Source organism: Crassostrea angulata, chromosome 6 (genome assembly GCF_025612915.1).
Source record: "Crassostrea angulata isolate pt1a10 chromosome 6, ASM2561291v2, whole genome shotgun sequence".
Taxonomy (NCBI): Eukaryota; Metazoa; Mollusca; class Bivalvia; order Ostreida; family Ostreidae; genus Magallana; species Magallana angulata.
Window position 1 is genome coordinate 40,533,161 of NC_069116.1, and position 21,629 is coordinate 40,554,789.

General features: G+C 35.5%; 1 protein-coding gene across 4 annotated transcripts; it reads right to left on the reverse strand.

Annotated features, from left to right (window-relative positions):
* Window positions 1–1,402: 1,402 nt before the first annotated feature.
* LOC128188496 (uncharacterized) lies at window positions 1,403–21,253 on the reverse strand. Of its 4 annotated transcripts, none has more exons than XM_052859585.1 (6): window positions 21,219–21,253; window positions 5,280–5,710; window positions 4,929–5,189; window positions 4,510–4,821; window positions 4,214–4,355; window positions 1,403–4,030 (listed from the first exon to the last, which is right to left on the reverse strand). In XM_052859585.1, exons 1-6 carry the CDS (start codon window positions 21,236–21,238, stop codon window positions 1,825–1,827), a joined length of 3,372 nt encoding a protein of 1,123 aa, XP_052715545.1. In that variant the 5' UTR covers window positions 21,239–21,253; the 3' UTR covers window positions 1,403–1,824. The 4 variants fall into 4 exon arrangements, with proteins under 4 accessions (XP_052715545.1, XP_052715544.1, XP_052715543.1 ...); XM_052859584.1 differs by lacking the exon at window positions 21,219–21,253 and adding an exon at window positions 18,980–19,711; XM_052859583.1 differs by lacking the exon at window positions 21,219–21,253 and adding an exon at window positions 10,999–11,699.
* Between the last annotated feature and the right edge of the window lie 376 nt (window positions 21,254–21,629).

The window sequence follows — 21,629 nt, forward strand, 5'->3', positions numbered from 1 at the left end:
CCCTTTCGTACTAGTATTGTTTGGGTAGAATATTTGGAGGAGCGTTTAAAAAAGTGATAGATATCAGATGTCTTTAGTACATCATCCTAAGTACATCACCCTAAAATTATCAACAAATCCACTAACACCACACATGCACATTTATTAAAACTATATAACAAACTTTAAACGTAATACATTTGAATTCTTTATAGAACATTTAGCAAAACGACTTTTTTATCATGGGCATTAAGATAACATAAAGATCTATTTACTTTTTCTGTTGACTTCTTAATTCAATACTTATCTGCACAACATAGTGTTCTTCGTGAGCGTCTAGTTTGCTGCAAAGTCGACCTCAATTTATCTTTTTAGGGGGGGGGGGGGGGCACAAAACAATTTGTTCATATAAATGGTGACAATGACTCTCTCTCTCTCTCATGGAAATAATAAAATAACACCACAGATAATCGTCATTAATCGTCGTCGTCGTCGTCATCATCATCATCATCATGATCATCATCTAGGCTAATAGGGAGACCTGTATACCTGAAATTCATTCCTATTTCTACCGACCCTGAGACATTGGTGGGAAATGTTCCATGTTAACCACTTGAAGGTCAATCTTGAAATTTAATATAGGCGATAATCTGAAACTAAATTCGTTTAAATAATGACAAGTTTTGAGGGGACATGTACAACTCGCAGATCAAATTGAAATAATTACTATAATAAGAGTGTGCCGTTGTAATTGTAAGGTCATACTGACGTGAGATCAGTAGGTGAAGGCACTTCGGTTTGGAGTTGAAGAAAATTACCGGAACTTAAATTAGTTGCTCTTGCACATGATCAAATTCCCTAATACTCGAGTAGCTTTTTGTATATCTTATTTTTTATCAACCAATACAATAATTAGTGAAAGATTTATCTCATGAGCACAAGTAAATATAGCATCAGGCATAACTCGAAAATCAGTCAACTCGTTGTAATCATTATACATAAGGAATATTGCAAAGCAGAAAACTGTATTCTAATAATCTGTTTACATTGCAAGTCTATGTACTACACTCTCACATTCGTTGGTTGCCCTCCCCACTCTAGCCCCTCCTTCAATACATGACTTCATCAGGCTTCTCCGCCTCCGACTGTGAGGTTTGATGGATTCATGTACAGACATATAAAGCTTTGAAGAAACTTTGCATTCATAGATATTCATTTCTGCGGCAAATACGGGTTTCATTGACACGATAATAATCCCTTGCAGAGAGTTCAGTTAGCAGCGTGGGATGCCTAATTCAACACCTTATAAACCTTGAAATTGGAAAATTTCCTGCTGTGAACCATTGGGTCGCTTTTGCCAGGATAAAGAAATCCGAATACATGGTTTTATTCTGTTTCATGAAGAAAATAAAAACTTCTGATATAGATATTTTAATAATACTTTATTATAAATAGCATATAAAATAAAAAATTATAAAATTATAAAAATAAACTTTAAGATTTATCACAGATTTGCCCATCACATTGGTTTTTTTTAATGTTAAATAAATAGTTTGCACACGATTACTCAGAAACAATTATTGTTTGTCTGTTTTGTCATGCATGTTTCTCTCGTTTTAGTTCAGTCAGAAAAAGTATTTTCCATTTCACTACAAATAAATATGATAATTTTTTGGTGTAAAACTACATTAAATATCTTTAAAAGACGTATTTTTATGAATATGAACTACATGAAATACGAACGAAAGATTAACAATTATTCACTAACTATTCTAATTTCCGTTCACAATATAAGTCGAATCATACATCTATGCACATTTTACGTCACTATAAGTCGATCCCTATCTAAGCAACATTTACGGCTTGCAAAGCGTAAACTATATCCTCAAGTCCGACAACTGTGAGTTGATCCAGCCTTGGGTTGTTTATTGCTTGTCTGCCCTCAATGGTCACTTTTGTGTTTTTGAGCACCAGTTTTCGAAGACTATGGTTTTCGGCGATTGCGTCCGTAAGTGTTTTGCACATATCTGTGGTAAGCTCGCAATAACTCAAATCTAACACCTGCAAGGTTCGCGTTAGTTTCAGACATTCAGCTAAGGTAATGACACCAACTCGATCAAGTTTTGCACCTCTGAGTTTCAGAATTTTCATAGTATTGCTTAATTTCAGTCCCTGAAGCACGGCAACGAACTCCGATCCGAATAAACTCGTTTGGCTAATGTCGAGAACTGTCAACGATGCAGAATGTTCTACTTTTGCACTCAGTTCCGAAGCGCACATCATGTTGAGCACACAACCTGAAAAATCTAGCTCTTGAATGGTGTCTGGAAGATGTTGAAGGACAAAATAAGCAATTGCTGCTACTTTACCCTGCAAATAGGCGAATTTTTTACATTTTGTCATGTTCTGACAAGCATTTTGCAACGTCGCCCAAGTTGCAGCGGAAATTTGCTTCGTCGGTTTTTTACAAGCATCCTGCAGTGTAACACACTCTACGAATGTCGTCTGTTCCATAAATGCGTTCAAGAATCTAGCCATCACATCCATGGAACTCCAGAACAGTTTCAGATGCGTAAGGACTTTGCTTTTGGCAATTCCTTCGGCAAAGTCGGTGTAGAGTTGGATCTGACTGATAAATACGGGGATGAGGTATATTTCTAGATGAGTTATGCGATTTGTGTCATGGAGCATAATTTGCGGAAGAGATAGAAGACTTCTGTACGGTAACAGTCCTTCTCGTTTGATAACTGTTCGCGGTGGAAATGACTGCGCAATCACTTCAATACCATCTTCTCTAAATTTGGCTTCCGCCAAGCTTTCAAGGCTTTGTGCAAAATCGTGGAATCTTCCGCTTGGAGGCCGCAACGGTCTTACTTCTTCGTATGATGCGTTAGAATCCTCGCTCTCGACCCGCGTGTGTCGAATATTCTGGATCGCCATTTCTGAGAAAAGCTGACGAATGACCAAAGTGTCGTGATCGTTTCTGTACAAACCACACATGAACACGACCAGCTGGTTATATCGGGACTGCTTCGTCATTCGATGGTCTTTGATGACGCTGGTCATCTCCTCTAGAACGTAATCAGACAAATGTCTAGCTGCTAGGAAGTCGTGCATCAAACTACAAGTGAACATCCATTTGGACACCGGCGTGAGCTTTAAAAATGCGCCTAATTTGAAGACAATAGCATTCTGAGTATCTTTGTGAATGTCCTCTTCAGTAAATGCATATTCCTCGTCATTCATGGTTCTAAATGCAAATGTACTTAGCTGGTCAATTGCTCTCACAACTTCTTCAGGGAACTCCAATCCAATTATGTCAAGTTTTTGTCTTTTGCAGAATTGAGTGGCCATTGCAAAACCGTACGCTTCCATCAAAGAAGTAAGTCCCGTTATGTCGGCAATTTTTGCATTTTTAGAAGACTGATAAATAGCGAAAATGAGCAAACAGCAAATAGGTTTGGTGATGTACGGTCTAAATTGCCAGTTTTCATCGCTCACTGTATCGAAAAGCCTCTGGTGATTTTCCGGATTGAACTTGTAGTGGTACAAATACGTTTTCATGCACCTGCTGACATTATTCATGCTATATCCCAATGAAAACATTCTTGAATCGGGAAGGAAACCTGGGGAAGACACAATTTCCGGATTCATCATGACTATGACGTTGGCTTGTCGGAGTTGGGAGCCAGAGAGAATATCCTCCAGGACCTTCTGGTTGGGTTTGCCATCGTATCCATCCACTATCATCACCACTTCACTCGCGTTTGCCTCAAGCATAGAGAAAAACTCGGAGGGATTCAGTTTGAAATCGTCTGGTAGCAGGTTATGGTGAACCTGTTCTTGGAAGTTCCCGTTTATTCTCTTTAGATCAACATGAAGAAGAATTCCGTATTTGTTTTTGAAGTAACTCCTTTGGGTTGCCCACATGTAGGCTACCATGTGACTTAGAATGGTTTTACCACTACCACTTGGCCCCTCCATGAGAATCCGCCGCCCTTTACCCATAGCTGTCACAGGTGGAAGAAAGTCGCTGAGATGCAACCGTTTTCTGAAATAAATAAAAAAAATGGAAATGTAATGCAAGATTTTGTTGCAGGTAGTCGGTGTAATGCGATCCTTTTGTACAGTTTTTCAGGCACTGGATTAATATGTAAACAAAAACGTTACTGAGAGGAGGTTAATGAAATATATATCTACATGTATAGAGATTCATATTATATTATATACCTACCCTTCAGAATCAATGATGTCAATAGGTGTATACATGTCTCGGATGTTGCAAGTCACGCTCTCGTTCCATGGGAATGGAGAACATTTGCTGTAGTTGCTTTTGTAGAAGTTTATCAGGGCAGTTGACACTACACCAACGACATCTGAAAAGGACCAAAAAGTTGGGTTTTAATGTTTGCTCTTCAAAGCTTCATTTTGTACACAATGTTAATTGAATATGTTACTGGAGCAAGCAAAGTAATGAAAACGTATATGAAATAAGTAGACAATTTCAGTCTTCGTCTGTGTAATACGTACCAACTGTTTCTCGGATTCCATGTTTGTAGGTCTCTTTGCGTATCTGTACCACGATTTCATGGATTTTCTTGTATTTGAACTTGATGGAGTCGGTCAAAGCTTTGAATGCGTAGGAGAGTTTGGAATTCAATATCTTGTCAAGTAAAAGCTGCATTCGCTCATGTCGTTTGTTAAGAGCAAAGATTTCCTGTCGATCACTGAATTTGATGACCTGATTCTGCTGCAGACGATCAATGATATCTTCTGCTTGGATGTTGTCCACAAAGAGTTTGTAAGTTTTCATTAGAACCGCTTTGTCTTCAGGAGGGATGCCTGTGTTGTTTGAAAGAAATTTTCAATAGAAATATGGTCATTCAGAAATATAGCAATTCACATACAACTATTGAAAAAAAATAGATGAGTCATAATGTTTATCTAACCTTCTTGTTCTGCCTTGTTTTTGCGCTTGGTTTTCCCTTTGGTGTTTCTGGAACTAGAAGATTTTGGTGTAAACACTATTCGTTTATGATTGGAACTCCAGTTTTCATTCACTTTGTTGATGTAATGGGTTTGCATTTCTGCATCCAGAACCTCGTTTTCAATACGATGCAGTCTCACTCTTATGGGAGGTCCACCAAGTCGGAGAAGCACCTCTCTTATCTGTTTCCAGATAGATGTGTACTCTTCGATGGAAATAGTTTCTGAAAAACAATTATTAAACATAAGCCATTTAATTTTGGGGAACTTTTTTTTTCTTTCTAATCAAGGTTTAAAGTTTGTAAGCAACTCACTCATTTCTGCGACATGTTGGAACAGAAGCTGTAGTCTAACAATGTCAGCGCTAAGACTGCTGTCAGCCGACAGGGGAGCAGCCGACCATCCGTTTGGGTAGGGAGGACACAGGTGACAAATAGTCTGCAGCAGGGTGACCAGCGTCCGGCTGTCGTACTGCTGTGAGTTGGTGTGCTTTTTCTTGGTTGGGTACAGGAGTTTCCATTGCTTCTCATCCAGGACTCCTTGCTCGTGAAGCCGTTGGAGAACTGTGCGGATGTGCGGCTGGGAGAGGTGATCTTTCAGGTTAAGTGGGGGATGGATGCTGTCGAACACGGATCGGAGAGAGTGGGTGCCGACGTCATGCAGCATCCAGCAGACACGAGAAAGGTTCTCCCTGTCTTTGTCCGGGTTGAGCAATTTGGCTGCCCAGCCCTGGTCCATGTTGGCCCTACAATGACAATGACATGGCGTTATTTACACGGTAGATTTCCAACAGACAATGTCGTCTGCGAAAATTTTGGCTCATACTACATACCTGCCTACACAACGTTTTATAACATATATATAATGAATGAAATGTCAGCTTTTTCTTTGTAACTGGAGTGATAAGACCGATGATTTAAAAGCACATCATATCAGATTGAAATACATAGGGTATGTGATCTCTATCGGACAATTGTTTTAAAAACATAGAGAGCAATTCTTTCAGAACGTCAACACAACACGATACAATTTGGTGACATGGGTTTACCAAGTACTGAGAGAGAGAGAGAGAGAGAGAGAGAGAGAGAGAGAGAGAGAGAGAGAGAGAGTTAATAATCATGTTGAAATGAAACGATTTTCAAGTACTTACAATTTTACCTGCAATGCATGAACCAAAAAAAAAATCACACGAGTATTTAATAACTCGTCCGAGCACACCTTGTTCCCAGTCCTGACATTAATCGCCCAATATTATGATGACAGGTCCGTTTTGATTTTGAAGTGCGAGAATCGTTCACAACCAAATCAAATATACGCCAGACTGCGTGTATATAGTTACCAACGCTCTATTTAAACAGTACTTTAAACACCCCAATACCTTGTGTACATTAATTCAGAAGAATCTATTTTCCAAAACGCTCTGCCACATTCAATAACGCGACAGAAAAAGGTGTAATTACTAGCAAAAATATTTTACTACCTTTAAACACTGTGCTTTTATGATCCCAAAGTGGTAAGGGTCTTGACATGAATGTAGGAAAAAGAAATGGCTTGCACACTTTGCAACCGTATATTATCAATTAATCAAGCGGTATTAATTAGTCCTGCAGCAACTGCAGATTGAGTTCTCCCTGCCCTCAAACAATTCAAAACGTAAAACTTCTCCATTATTGATATGGGAAGATGGTATCAAAGCAGGGTATACATCGATTTTTGTTGTTGTTGAGTCTTAATCAATACATAAGTAAGTGACCCGGAATGGAATTCATTGATATGTTATTAATGTGTGTTTCTGACATCATATTTCATAACACCAGCATTCATTCAGTGAATTCTATATACAGGTTGTCGTTTCTTCGTTGCACGGATTAAAAGATTAAAGTGAATCAATTTATTAACAAAACGCGACACCATCGACCCGTGGTTTAATCTCCCCGTTTGATCTATATACGAACTACGAAATCAAAGTAATTTTTGAATTAGCATACGTTAGGGTTTTTTTTTACTTCTTTAAATGTCACCTGTCATAATAACATGTCATGAAAAATCAAAATCAATAAACTGTCAATATTTTGTTGACTTGGTTGCAAAGTATTCATTGGCATGGTGTTTATCGTTAGTTCTGAACTACATTCTATTCAATGTCAGTATGTAATGATAACCCTTCACATTATTGGGACAAGAACGAGGCTAATTGCATCGAAGTAATCTCAGACCTAAATCATCGATCCTAATCCAGAAACAAACAAACAAACATTGTCAGATACAAGGTGGCCTTTGAAATGAGACACATTTTGTTTTTAACCGCATTACACCAAGGGGATCAATTAAAAAAACCCGTGACGTCATGTTTTCATGATAGTTAATTGAAACAAGTGCTTTAATTGGTATCGTTGTTTGACATATCTCAATTCACTTTCATCAACAAGTGTACGAACGAGGGAAATGTTAAAAGATGGGGAATTTTTACTAATTCTGCACTTTGAAGAAAACTTGTAACGAGATCCCTTAATTGAATACCAAAGAATAAAGTCATAGAGACAAAAAAGAAAACTCCCAAAACATGACTTGCTGAAGTACTATACGTAATCTAGACCTGGGGGAAGTTCTGGTTAATTTACTTTAAAATATTAATATATTTTGCACAACAGCAGCATTGATGTTAAAGTAACCAAAAAAATTATTTATTTTAAACGTTGAATAACAAATATATGTCAAAATGGAATATGACTGCGAAAGGCTTACATGGCAAGATGTGTGAAGTTAGAATCCCTCCCCAAAGTCACCGGCCTGTCACGCGCCAATGCCGATGTTGTATACAGAATCTAAGAATTTTCCCCTCCAGTCGCGATTTCAGTATATTAAAGTAAATTTACTTGGTTTGGTGATAATGCTAAAATTTACATAAAATGTGACATGGAAAACGTTGTATTTGCACCCATCCACCAAGTTCAAATATCCAACAAGCCAGAGCATGGCATGAATAAGGAAAACCTATAAACCTTATAAAAAAGGGGGGGGGGGGCAAGTGCAACCACACAGTTTTATACACATCCTCTTCCCATGCACTGATCGTTGATATTCCTGTGTGTGTTTTAGACAACATCAGGGCAAATCTTTCATTGCAAATCTTCAGGTCATCTTTCTTATCTTTAAACTTCTGAAGAAGGAAGGATTCTGTATGATCTCTTCTAAGGAACCCTGAATCATTGCAGGAATGTTTATGAAATAAACAGTAAAAATTCTAAATCATAGTATTTTGGTGTTACTAGTTACTGAACCTTAGCGAATGGTTCGTTCATCTCAAAGTGTTAGATGGGAAATCTGTACAAAATGACCAACATACTTTCACCGGTGTATTTTTTCAAATTTCACAATATTTGACCAAAAATACCGTTCACAAGGTTTGGAAAGGTCTAGTTTATAAAAGCCCTACCTAAATTGAACTCATGACTTACAGATTCCTAGCAACCGCTCTTGCCCATTGTGCTTTTTTTTTTAAGAAAAATTATAAAATTATGCTCGATGTTAATTATTGTTTATTTCGATATGAAATAGGTGTCCAACACCACCTAAAATCCATGAACTGAATGAGGAAAACAACACATTAGAAATAAAATCTTTCAAAAAAAACTCACAGTCCATTTTCCTGATGAAATATCGTTAGATTTTACTTTTTTTTCCGAAGTAATTTTGGTCATTTGTTTTTTAATTTCAAAACAATAAATCGGGATTCGTTATTTGCCTGTTTGGGAGGGTAACTGTTGAAATTGACACCCCGAGAAAACTATTGTCAACCGACGCGAAGCGGAGGTTGACACTGGTTTTCGAGGGGTGTCAATTTCAACAGTTACCCTCCCAAACAGGCAAAATTTATTTTATTATATTGAATGTCTTATTTAAAGAATATTTTACTGCTTTTATAGAGAAATGAAGTGAATTCTACGGCGAACCGTACGCGCATAATTTACGCGCATGTTATAATTCGTTGTGTTACCCGTTGCCAAGTGTGTTGCTAACGCTGAGGGTAATAGAACGGATTGCCAACTGCGTCTAAACCAATCAGATTTCAGTATTTAACATAAAAGTATAATAACATGAAATGACAACTGTTCCATCGTCGCCTCATGGTCTTTCCGGTAAGACCTAAGAGCGATTCTAACCGGAAATACAAGGGTATACAATGGTATATATATCATTGTTATACTTTCATGTTAAATACTGAAATCTGATTGGTTAAGACGCAGTTAATAATATTTACTATTACCCTCAGCGTTAGCAACGCACTTGGCAACGGGTAACATTAAAAAATGTTACATGCGCAAAAATTATGCGCGTACGGTTCGCTGTAGAATTCACGTTATTCCTATATAAAAGCAGTAAAATTTTCTTTAAAATTTTAAAAAAGACATTCAGTATAACAAAATAAATAGTGCCTGTTTGGGAGGATAACAGTTGAAATTGACACCCCTCGAAAACCATTGTCAACCTCCGCTTCGCGTCGGTTGACAATGGTTTTCTCGGGGTGTCAATTTCAACTGTTACCCTCCCAAACAGGCACTTTTTATATAATAGTCAATGTTTTTGAATTTGACAGTATACACATGTATAGGGATAACTGTTGAAACCTATCACGACAATGCATTTAACGACAAGGAATGCCTTTGTAGAATCTGTCTTAAGTGGTTCATAATACTGCATATGATATGCTCTAATTTATTTAGTTAAGAATTACCTTGCGACACATTTTAAAAGGAATTCATTTAAACATTATGCACAAGTGGGGTCTACTATCAGGATTGCATCAATATTAAATAAACCAGATGAATTCGCACAGTAATTGATATCCATTTTCAATACTTATTATAAACAGGTTTCTTTTTTTCTGTTTACAGTTCATGTGGAGGCGTGTCTTATCAAGATGTTACACTAGAAAGCAACAAATCTTGGCAATTTTTTACGTTCTCGTTTTGAGACGTACGGAAGAGGCTCAATTATTATAACCCTTAATGTTATTAATCGATCTGCATTATATAATGGATTATAGAGATTAATTATTTATTCTTTTTCGGTTTTATTTGGGGGGGGGGGGGGGTGAACTTACTTTTAACCATAAATCTTTTTTTTTGCTATAGATTTTTTTTATTTTATTTTCTGTCCCTTTTCTTAATAAGTCTAATTTATGAACAATTGCACTTGAGGGAGAAGCATATACCAAATATATCATGAATGTTGAAACGCCAGTCTTCAGAAATACTGAACTTGGTCAGAGTATTGAATTTCATGTAAGAAAAAATGACAACCAGTGCCCCTCATTAGACGTCCTTATCCAGTCTTTGGGCCATATAACCACCCCACATTTTCTGCTTCGCGTGTAACGTCTCCATGGCATATACAAAACACTCTCGTACACATGGGTTTCAAGTTTTTGTAAATATCATAAATAATTCATTCTTTTCCAAACACAAATAAATAACCATCTCAATTATATTACATTATGAACGTACTGTAAAAATGAGATTTTGCTCATATCAATTTCTTTTAAAATCCCTCAATATGCAATATGCTTCTGCATAATTGTTTTTAGTCAATCATCACCAAACGGAAACAGTCAAGTAAATTACAGACACGTTTTGCTTAAAGACTTAGAACCATTTTAACAAGAACTTGGACTTTCGGTTGGACGTAGCTATCTATTTCTTGCGTCAAAAACAAGTTAGAAATGACGCAGTTTCAAGCAAAATATGCGCCAATTGCGTAGTCTTAGCTCAAAAGCCAGACAAATCTTGTTGATTTCAAAGGGCTATGACTGAGTGGCCAGCAGTGAAATAGACAGGCCTAAGTCACATTGTTGTTTGACACAACTAACCAAAGTCCAAGCTCTTGTTAAAATGGTTCTAGTTAAATTACACCATTAAGATCAGTAAGGAACTTTTTTATCACCAAAACCGGAAGTTCATTAGCTAGAACGTATACCATCACTCCAAGACTCGCATAAATCCATGGGAACATACTTATTAATGTAACACTTACATGATGAATTCGGTTTCATAATGTCCCTGAAACTTCGTCGCATTTTCCTGGCTTGGGGAAACCGCCAATTTGGACACAGAAGGCACGTTTAAGAAAGCAGCCGGTATACTGGGCGCTAGAGCTTGCAAGTTTTGGGGTTTCTTTTGCGAACCCCTCATATTCACTGACAGAAACTCCAAAATGTTTCAAGACCATCCTGAGTCACTGCGATTAACATCTTTGCGGGTGACATCTTGTGCATATATAAAAAGTCCCCCAAAAGATCAATTAAAACCACATCAGACTGTTTGCTCGGGGTTTGCACATTTGATTTGGCTATTGTCGGGGGTCTAGTGCTAATCGAACTCCGCTTCCTGGGTATGCCTGTCCACAAATAAAAATTTCAACATAATGTACTGGTAAGGGCTCGGCCGTTTTTTTCCTTCAGTCCGTGTGGGGTAGCATAGTTTGGTATTTAAGTCTAGTTACAATTGATAGGTAAAGTTTTAATCCTTGGACACCAGCAGACTCAATACTAGATAAAAAGCTTGGCCCCGAATGGGCCTCCCCGTGGCTTCACCTCCTGGTCGGCTTCAGGCTTTTTTTTTCGTTAATTGTTCGCCATTACTAAGACAGTAGGAGTTCTGCAGTGTTTTTACATTAAGCTTCAAATAAATATTTTTATTAGAGTTTTTACTCGCTTTCGTTCAATAGAAAAGGAGATAAGTAACAAAAGGTTTATAGATGATTCTATCCCAAACATGATATCACTATACCCACCGCGAATTAAAGCACAAAAGGGGCAGACGATCAAAATTACTCAGAGGTCAAGGTCAAGTGATTTCGATCTTTTCATAACCAATCAACCACATTGAACCCCTGCCGATTGTTTGATAATTTAAAGAGATAGGGCTAAGCTTAAAATTATACCTGCAATTTATATACACTGAGAGGTTAGCAACATTAAACATTACATTATCCTTTATGGTAATGTCTAGAGGTGCTGTGCAATTAATACTCTTCATACGGTGGGCGGTTGTTGAATTTATTATTTTCAATTCATCGAGACGTGAATTTAAAAATGTTAACACTCAAACGCCGCATCTAATTTATTTTCTTCCAAAAATAAAATTTTATTGAGCAAAAAACAGTTTGGCAAGTTTGACTGAGCTTTATTGGTTGTGGTCTCTTTTCCTTTACTGTGAGTAGAAACGTGTTCAAACTGAATTTGACTTTTTAACGATTCCATTTAATTAAAGAAATTCGTCATACATCTTCAGACTTGTATTACTATTTCAATTCTTCGAGTTATTGCCTGTCAATTCTTTTCTTAATTGGGCGGTTCTATTCAAGTCATTTGCAAAAACACCCAAAAAAAAATGCATTGTTATCTCAAAAAAAAAAATGTTTTTAAAGATATTTCAATTTTAGTTTGGGTTGGATTCGTATGATAAGCCCTTGAAGACAAAATGCCAATTTATATTCGTCGGCGGTGCTCATTGACACAGTTTTTCTATGAGTCAGGTATCGTCTTCTTTCAATTACCATGAATTGGTTAAAACATTTAACCAAATAATTTTTTTTTCAATGCAAGAAAAACTTATATGAGTCATTCTTACATTCCGTCGATAAAAAGAACTACTTAATAAAAAAAATCGACCAATTCTTTAATGAAAATTGAAAGAAATATTAATGTAAGTTTCAAATTCTATGCTTATGACAGCGATGAGAATATGATCTTTTAGGTATTTCTCCATGCCCGGATCTACAAAGTGGGAGATCCCCCCCAGGAGAAAATTTAAACTTATTACATTCACATAGTAAAATTACCAAACACAGGTTTTGATCTCTTGGTGGGAAAAATTCTGAATATGTTCCTGTTCCCCTTGCAATCCAGCGATTATAAGATGACTGGTCAGTCGAGTGCCCATAATGACGGATGCAGTGTTTATATATAGAAGACGGAAAGACCGCAAAAGTTCACCACAATGAGATACTAAGTAATGTAAGATCTATTATAAACCGCATTAGGAACAGCTGCTCAAAGACAAACACTTGAACTTCAGATGAGAACGATGCGTTTCTGGTGTTTAAACATGAGAAAATTCACATTCAAAAGGAGGGAAACTTTAAAATAAATGTACTATAATTGATATTGATTTCAATTAAACATCGCAAGTAGAAATCGGTTTTGATCCAGACAAAAATACATAATTGATTCGTTTCTCTTTCATAGTAAAACATACAGCAAGTTAAGCAATCAAGGTACACCGACCGAGTATTTTCTCCTTCATTTCTTAAGAAAACTGATAAGAATTTAGACAATATAATCAGTTTGATCAATGACAATTTTAAGTGCTGTACGACAGCGTATGAACAAAGACCAAAATCACCAAGGGACAATAAATCTCCGCCGATCTTTCTTGTTAAAACTGTTTGAATAAATATTGTCTTGTTTATTGCTCTTTGTTTATCCTCACGCCTAAAATAAATAATTTTGATACTGTTAAATCATGCCTTATTTCATACTTTAAGATGTACTCTTCGGGGATTTTTGGAGATCGATCGGTATTGTTTTAGCAACACAGCAACATAGAAAACAATGCAGATCACGAATATCACGGACGAAAGATAGACAGTTTATCCCTTTTGTTTATGTTTGTTTTCTGGTCGTTAATAAAGTACTTAACAGTGCTTTTTCCACTTTATATTCTAAAATAAAAGAGATTCTAAAAAAAAAAATTGAGGTATAAAAAGCAAAATGCATTTGTGCTTTTCTTTAGTGGATCAGATTGGCTATGCTATTAATTAAGCCAGCGATATGTGCAAAAAGTTGGCAAAACCGGGTTCTGTATTTTATTTCCTTCTATGCCCACTACCTCTATATGTTGGAACGAACTACCATATACAGAGAAACTGGTCACATTATAGTTTCTATTTTCTTGTATTTACATTATTCCCTATCGTATATTGTGTGAACAAATGTTACCCCCTTATATCAAGGTATATATGTAGTCATAGCTTGAATATAAGAAGTTTTTACGCGTCACATTTTTGCAACAACAAAAAAAACACCAAAAGAAAAAAAACAAAAACAAACAAACAACAAAACCAAAGAGAAAAATCCCCCCAAAACAAACGAACAAAAATGTTCTTCCTCTGTATCGGTACTGAAGGTTAAGACTTTGTATAAACAGTATGTATGTCACGAGTAGAGTAAAAGGGTATAAAACCTTGAAGACATAACAATCTCTCTTTTGACTCCGGGACCAACCCCTTGTTTTGTTGCTCTGAGGTCCTTTTCAAATCAAAGGCGAAATCTTTTTTAACGAAATTTTAAAGGTCCCTTTAAATCAACTCATGTACCAAATTATTTTAATTTCACTTTTTCCCATTGAGATTTTTATCGCCAAGATCGGAACTTTACTTCCGATGTCTTTGATTATTTTACCGATTTATTTTTTACAAACAAATATACACATATTGTCAGGTGTCCAAAAAAATCAAGCAAGATAAGATACTCAACAAGTGTTCTCAAGAATAATCGCCCTTGGTTATCTCCCAAGCATTATTGTAATATTTTTAAATTCGAAGACAATGCACTTTTTGACTACTCTTAACAAACAATTTTGCCGCTTCCAAATCCGGTAGATTCTTTTGAAAATAGACCCAAATACGGTACTTGAAAGAAAAACAAACCCACTCAATAATAAAAAGTCTTTGGAGTATACAAGAACGCCCATAGATACTAAATATAATCCCCTTTCACAATAAAGAAGGACAGTTGTTTCTTCTTATTCCTAAAAGCAATTAAGATACTTGTAAAATAGACGATATGCGTAATCTGGTGTCCGAGAGCATTTCGATATATTTTGTACATCGCGACAGTTGGTATATACTTAGTTCTTAGTTGCTTTTGGCTGTCTAGACCGTAATCCCCCAACACTTCAATAGAAATGCCCGGAAACGTGGATACCTTTTATCAGCATTCACTGTTGATTTCTAATTGTCATGGTTGAACATGAATTATTACATTGTATAAAGCCTTAAAAGTCATAAAATGGCGTCCCTGTATTGTTACAAATAACCAAATCTCAGACAAATACACACTCTCTCTCTCCTCTCTCTCTCTCTCTCTCTCATTGCTGGACGATTTATTAAATTAAGTTATAAAATGTATTCATACACGTTGGAGTTATCCATATCATAACAGATTACTTTTTTGGATATTCCTCTAACGTCTAGATTGCAAATAATTCCGTGTACGAATAAATATTGCATTTAAATATGTTATTTTGATTACATTTTCAAAAACAAATATCTACAGAATCAAAAATAAGGTGAAGATGACATGACTCTATTTAAGTATTCAATTTCAAAAATTGGAAGTTAGTTTTGGTTGTTGGAATTTATACAGGAACCATTCATTCAATACTGCACAAATATGAATGAAAAACTCCCACTACATACATGTATCCTTCTTGTTTATTGGCAAAAATTGCGACCGAGAAAGGAAATAATTCGGTCAACAAATATTTACTGGTAAATCTACATCAATCGGGGGCCATGATAGTAATGAATAAAAGGGGAGTTAATTTTTGGCACAGGTTAGCAAATGTTGTCGAAAGACGGTGGTCGCTATGATGGGTTTGTTTAGTAATTAAGAACACGGTTTATGAGAGATTTCGCCTCAATAGAATGTTAGAAAAATATTTACTCGGTACACAAACAGAAGTGGACCAGTCTTGAAAACCTCTTGACAAATGAGGTCATAAACTACTACCTGTTGTCACTGCATCAGGTGAATAGAAAATAACGGTACATTTGACGTTCTTCATATGTAAATTACGTTTTAAGTCGATTGGAAAATATTTAAACTTGAGATCTGTCAAATGCTTTTGAAAATCTCGCCGTGATGCAATCAATTATTGGTGAAGCATATAGGAATTCCAAATGTTCGTCTACTTCATATTCACATCCTCTCGTTAAAAAAGAATGAGGTTAATTAGAATTGCGATTTTTTTTTAATTCATAAAACCGTCAATACCAACCAAACATCAATTAAATCTTGGGCGTTTTCTTCCCTCCTTTTTTATATAAAGTTCGTTAAAAAAAGCTGCAAAAGATTATTGAATGTCTTGAATAAATGACGTCATTAACCCGCGAAACTTAAGTGCATTGCGGGTTAAATTACGTTTTGCACACAAACATCAATGCTTTTATGGCCTAAATCATTAATGTTCTGAAATATAATCGATTTGGTCTTATAATAGAGTCTTAGTAAAGAAATATAAATTTGGCAATCAACCACTAGATTGAATGAAATAGAGACCTTTATAAAGAAACCATGTTTAAAATGCTGAATTGTTGATTCAATTTTGTAAATTGTAATTAACATTAAAAATTGCATCCGAAATTCCGATGCATTGTGATAAATATCTTTTTTTAACATGATGAACCAATGAACAAAAAGCATTACATTTTGATGATAAACAATTTACTTGGTCGTCCAAATATATACATGTTTATACGTATATTGCTCTATTTTTTTTTATCATTGCCATTCAAAATTTAAGCAATTTAGACTTTTTTACCTGGTCATGATAACGACATAAGAAAAATCTGACAAATGAAATCTCTTCATAACTTTTTATGCAATGGAGATTATTTTTCCTTATCTCAAGTGGTAAAACATAAAGAATCAACAAACGTGTTTAATAAGGGCATCATAAAATGAAATGCAAAGAAAGGACCTCTAATAGTTCTATCCTCATAACATGCACAAGTCAAAAGGGAACGTTAGAAAGGCAATGCCGTGACCAAGCAACAGAGCAGTGAAACGGTATTCTTCGTCCATGTGCCATCAAACTCAAATCGCTGAGCATTGGTAAAACAAACTTAGAATAGTTTATCAATACATCTATTATAAAGATAGTGTATTTGTACTTCGGTTAAGGTACATACGCCGTGCAGATGTTCAAAGTTCAATGCCTCTGGTGTTACGTATATTGATATCCCATTGGTTGACAACCCAAAGATCTCCAAAGAGACCGAAAGCAAAGACAAGTGATATGTTAAAGTCGTCGCAAATTAACTTGGAAAAGGGTAAACATCCCTTTGGATCGTGCTCCCCCGACCCGCCTTGTCCTAATCCGCGTGAAGTGTAGGAGATTACTTGTCGAGATCTATGATAAAAGTCTATCTTTCTCTCTATAAAGGAACCACGGGGGCTCCTGCACTCAAGATTCTACCCGTCCTGTCACGTCAATTTCAACCAAGAATCCCTCGCGCTGACAACCACAGAAAACCCACGTATCAAAACTCTGTAGCGTGACCAGTTAATGAAATTATATTTGTCATTGGAAAGTTCATACAAGAGAGAGTTTTCACTTCCGATCTATTGATTTCTTAAACGTGTTCTTGTAGTCAATTATTATCACCTTTGATTTCTTGGCCTTCAAAACGAACAATGATATATAACAGCCATATAATTGTCGATTATTTGTACGTTGATGTTGATTAAAAACCTCCTTTAAGAAGAAATCAAGCCGTTTGCCGTACGTTGCCATGTAACCACAATCCGTTACCATAAAAAACAATCGAACTGCTCAAAACAAGTATGAGTTTATGATGAAGAGATGGAGTCTTTACCCGGAAATTAATTGGAAAAAGCGGAATCAATGCCCATAGGAAATAACGCTGGACAAGTATAGATCTGCAGGTGTATATAGCGCAAGTTTATTAATTACTAGGATTGCAAAGACATTGCATGCAAGAAACTAACACGAAATGATGTTAATATGCAAACTGGCAACTCCATATTGTTACTTGTGTAATAATTAATCATATGAAAAAGTGACAAGTTTTCATTTTTCTTGTTTTCATTTTGAAGATAAGGACTTTGGTGACGACATTGTTTGCTTTTGTGCAATTTACTTTAAAAACTATATTTTGGGCTTTGTTGTGTTTTTCCTTTCCTTTTTTTCTTTCTCTTTTTTCGGCAGGATAATGATGATGATGATGATGATGATGATGACGATGAACAAACAAATGGGAAATTAAAGAGAATTTCAGAAAATCCAAGGAAACGTTACAAATTCTGGATAATTTGTTAAAAAAAAAACCCAAAAAGTGCCTATTTTTATTCAAGTACTTCATTCATGCAAACATGTCCCTCCGCTCTTGCCAAAGTTTTTGCGGTTCTTTTTGTCATAAGGAGTTCGGGTGCAATGTGTATTTTTAAACTTGACTAAGCACACACCTGACAGCAAATTTATTGAACCATCAAAGCCATTAAATCCTTTATTTATTTATCCAAGAAAACATATATAAAGATTAGAAGTCGCTAAGGCTAATTAATATTCCAAAATCTCGCAACACCATGAATAATCTATTTCTTTTAAAAAGTTGTCCGTAGCGTTTTCTTTTCATCAAGGCCTTTAATGGACTTCCAAAAGATGAATAGATTTACTCAAAGCCAATCCTTGTTCAATTGTTTGAAGTATATACACATTTACTTTGGGTATTCCAGAAATCCGCTGAGTAGAAGATATAGGAATAATATTTTTTTTTAGATCTTTTGAAAAGAAGGGCAGGGTGACATTGCGAGAAAAGAAAATACTCATAGTATATATACATATACTCTCTTGTTCCCATGAAACCGCGTTTCCAATCTCAAAGCCCGCAAATGAAAAAAAAATACATAGACGAGAGCTGAGAATCGTATCTCGCTTGAGCTATGATTCCTAGGAATCAGATTTATTTGGATTTGGACATTTACGAAAATAAAGTCAAAGTGAATTGTAAAATCATTTTTTTTTTATAAACATTGATATCTTGAATTCTAAACCAAACCGCTTATTCGATGGCCCCATTACAACTGCTTTAAACCTAATGAAGATTTTCGTTAATTAAGCAAATGAAATTTGAGATGGAATTTCGTTTCCTTTGTGAAAATATTATGCATCCACGAAACACCATTTATTTCTTTCCAGATACTTACTGTTTTTCTGTAACATTTTCCGTGTTTTCTTCTTCATTAACAACTACTGATTTTGTTGGACTATCCTCTTTCTGTTCAACATTATGTTCCGTTGTAACTTTAGAAATTGTCTCACTCATTTTTATTTTGCTAGCCAAAATGGATTACAATAATCTTATCACTGCTTTCTTCTTAAAACTCCAATCTATTGCATTTATCAATATAACAAGAAAAAATCCGTCGCTTTTAGAAATAGCACTTTTCTGTTCAAAATTCGGAAGTGTCTCCTGGCCAATTTTTCATGTTTTATCAGTCAAAATGGGATTTATGAGAAATCCTGAGAGACTGGTGCCGTATTGACAGAAGATTTAAATGCTAAGGCCATTGTCAACGACCACAGTGTTTGTGATTCCTATGCTTTTTATGGGTCTACCAGGCAATGCAAGGCTCGAATCACATACAAGTTGTCAATTCCATGCAATGCGCCTCGTCAAGTCGACATCAGCGGAAATGTAGAAAACAGATGCTGTATATTTCCTTGATGGACCACTACAAGTGAAATTAAACGTCCGCTCCAAACACCTAATATACAGGCAGAAAAGTATACCCGGAATGAATTTTTAAAAGTTTGCGGAATGTAGTGGAGGAATTTTTATCGAGATGTTTTCTTTTACGGCACTTTTACAACTTTCCTTCGGGTTTACTCCGTTTATAGCCTTTTAACTTTTAAAACTTGTTATCATAAGTGATAAAGTGTACTTCAACCGTTTCCAACCAAGCCTCTCAGATTAATGAGGTTATCGCTCAATGCTTGAAAATGGAAGACCCGCCCAGTTGCTATTCCTATCAATATATTCTTTGTGAGATCAGTTTTGGGCATTTTTATTTATTTATATGTGCTAATAGTCGTAAATTATTGAGGGGGAAAATTAAATAACTAAAGCATGAAATGATTTCAATAGAGCATTCATTTTTCGTTCAAGCGAAATAAGGCAAATATAATATTTAACGTCACGTTTAACGTACTCGTTTATTAATGAGATAGAAATCAGCGATATTTTAGCCAGTTTTATACGTTTCGATACTTCTGTTTAGTTTTATTGCAACGTTGATATAATCAGATGTCTTGATCGTCGAAATGAAACACTTTTTGGTGAATGAAAATTAGTTTTTATAGTTTGTATAATGGGTGAATCAGATATTTGTTTTAATAAGTTTACACATCATTTTAAAAAAATTTCCCCTTTTACATGTAATACTGAATCCATTAAGCGCTGTTAGAGTTATTATTCTTTGCTACACATCAATACATTTACAAACTATAACTGTTCAGGGGGTTCGATGTGGCCATTTTTAGACTGTGTTAATGTCCTTCGATGAAGAGCTCTATGTAATTACATAGGAAAATACCCAAATATATAAAGTTAAATATGTGGATTTTATTCTTTGCCAGATGAAAGTTTATATCTAAACAAATGATATCTTAAAATTTAAGGTAGATTTGACCATCTAGCCTTCTGAAGGACCGGTACTTTTGAAATGAGAAAAATAATCTTAAAATGCTTTTGATTATTAGGAAGCATATTTGCAAATGTAAATATTGTTGTGTACTACATTGTAGAAGGACGTAAATTTTCGTTATAATCGATCAGTATGTTAACATGAAGCTTGCAACCACTTCTCAACCCGTGCAGTCCGTGGATAGCTTAAGTTTCATTAATCTCGAAATCACAATCCACGCACAGTTAACATCAGAAAAGAGATGCCAATGAATCCCTTGAATATTATTTATTAAAGCTATATGAATTAACTGATTCAATGCAATTTTAAACTGAATAAAACTGGATCTTGTAGATTTCAGTCTTTTCGGTTCCTATATGATCGATTATATCATAAGAAATAGATGAAAAATTGGTAAATATGAATAAATACTGGTAGGCAGACAACAAAGAGTAGTGTTGTAGATAAAATAAATACTGTCGACACCTCAATTTTATAACGAAATGAGCGTGTCATCATTTCTAGAAGATGACATGAGAGAGAGAGAGAGAGAGAGAGAGAGAGAGAGAGAGAGAGAGAGTTATCTGATAAAATAAAAAAAATTATTAGTATAAGTGCTGATTGTTTATCGAAAAATTGTCTGAGTTATCATGTCCATATTTTGCTTCTTCGGTAATCTTTCGATGAAGTGTTTTCCCAAACCATGCAGCGGAATCGGAAAGATACATTCAATCATAGCAGAAAAATCAACAAATCTTACCTCTTTGATTGTCGAAGCATCGCAATTAGGTACAATTTCCTCTTTAATACGGTATCTAATACAATGCAACCAATTCATTGCTAAGCACATGCAATGTTTATAAGGTTTACATCAATGATATCGGACGGTATTTGCATACTTATTTATCAGTATCCATGACAATCTGAACAGCTTTGACCTTTAGATTAACTGAACTAACACTACAAAGTTTCTCATCTCGATCTGTCTCGATTTTCTTTGATAAATCGAGGAGTAATCCGAGAGCATTAGATTAGAAATCATGTTTTAAAAAAGGGACAAATATCGTTGGCTTACTATGTCGATCGGTTTGACAATCTATTGCCTCTCTACGCAGACCTTTGGCAGATGTGGCGCTTCTAGGGGAGACCGGAATTATTAAAGAATAGTCGG

What these genes read in the sequence shown, in the direction of transcription:
- LOC128188496 (XM_052859583.1), bottom strand. Translation starts at nt 11,156, where the DNA reads ATGAGGGGTTCGCAAAAGAAACCCCAAAACTTGCAAGCTCTAGCGCCC. An exon ending in TGGAATCCGAGAAACAGTTG is followed by an intron (nt 4,356 to 4,509) that starts GTACGTATTACA and finishes GGTCCTTTTCAG; the next exon opens with ATGTCGTTGGTGTAGTGTCA. An exon ending in GACATCATTGATTCTGAAGG is followed by an intron (nt 4,031 to 4,213) that starts GTAGGTATATAA and finishes TATTTATTTCAG; the next exon opens with AAAACGGTTGCATCTCAGCG.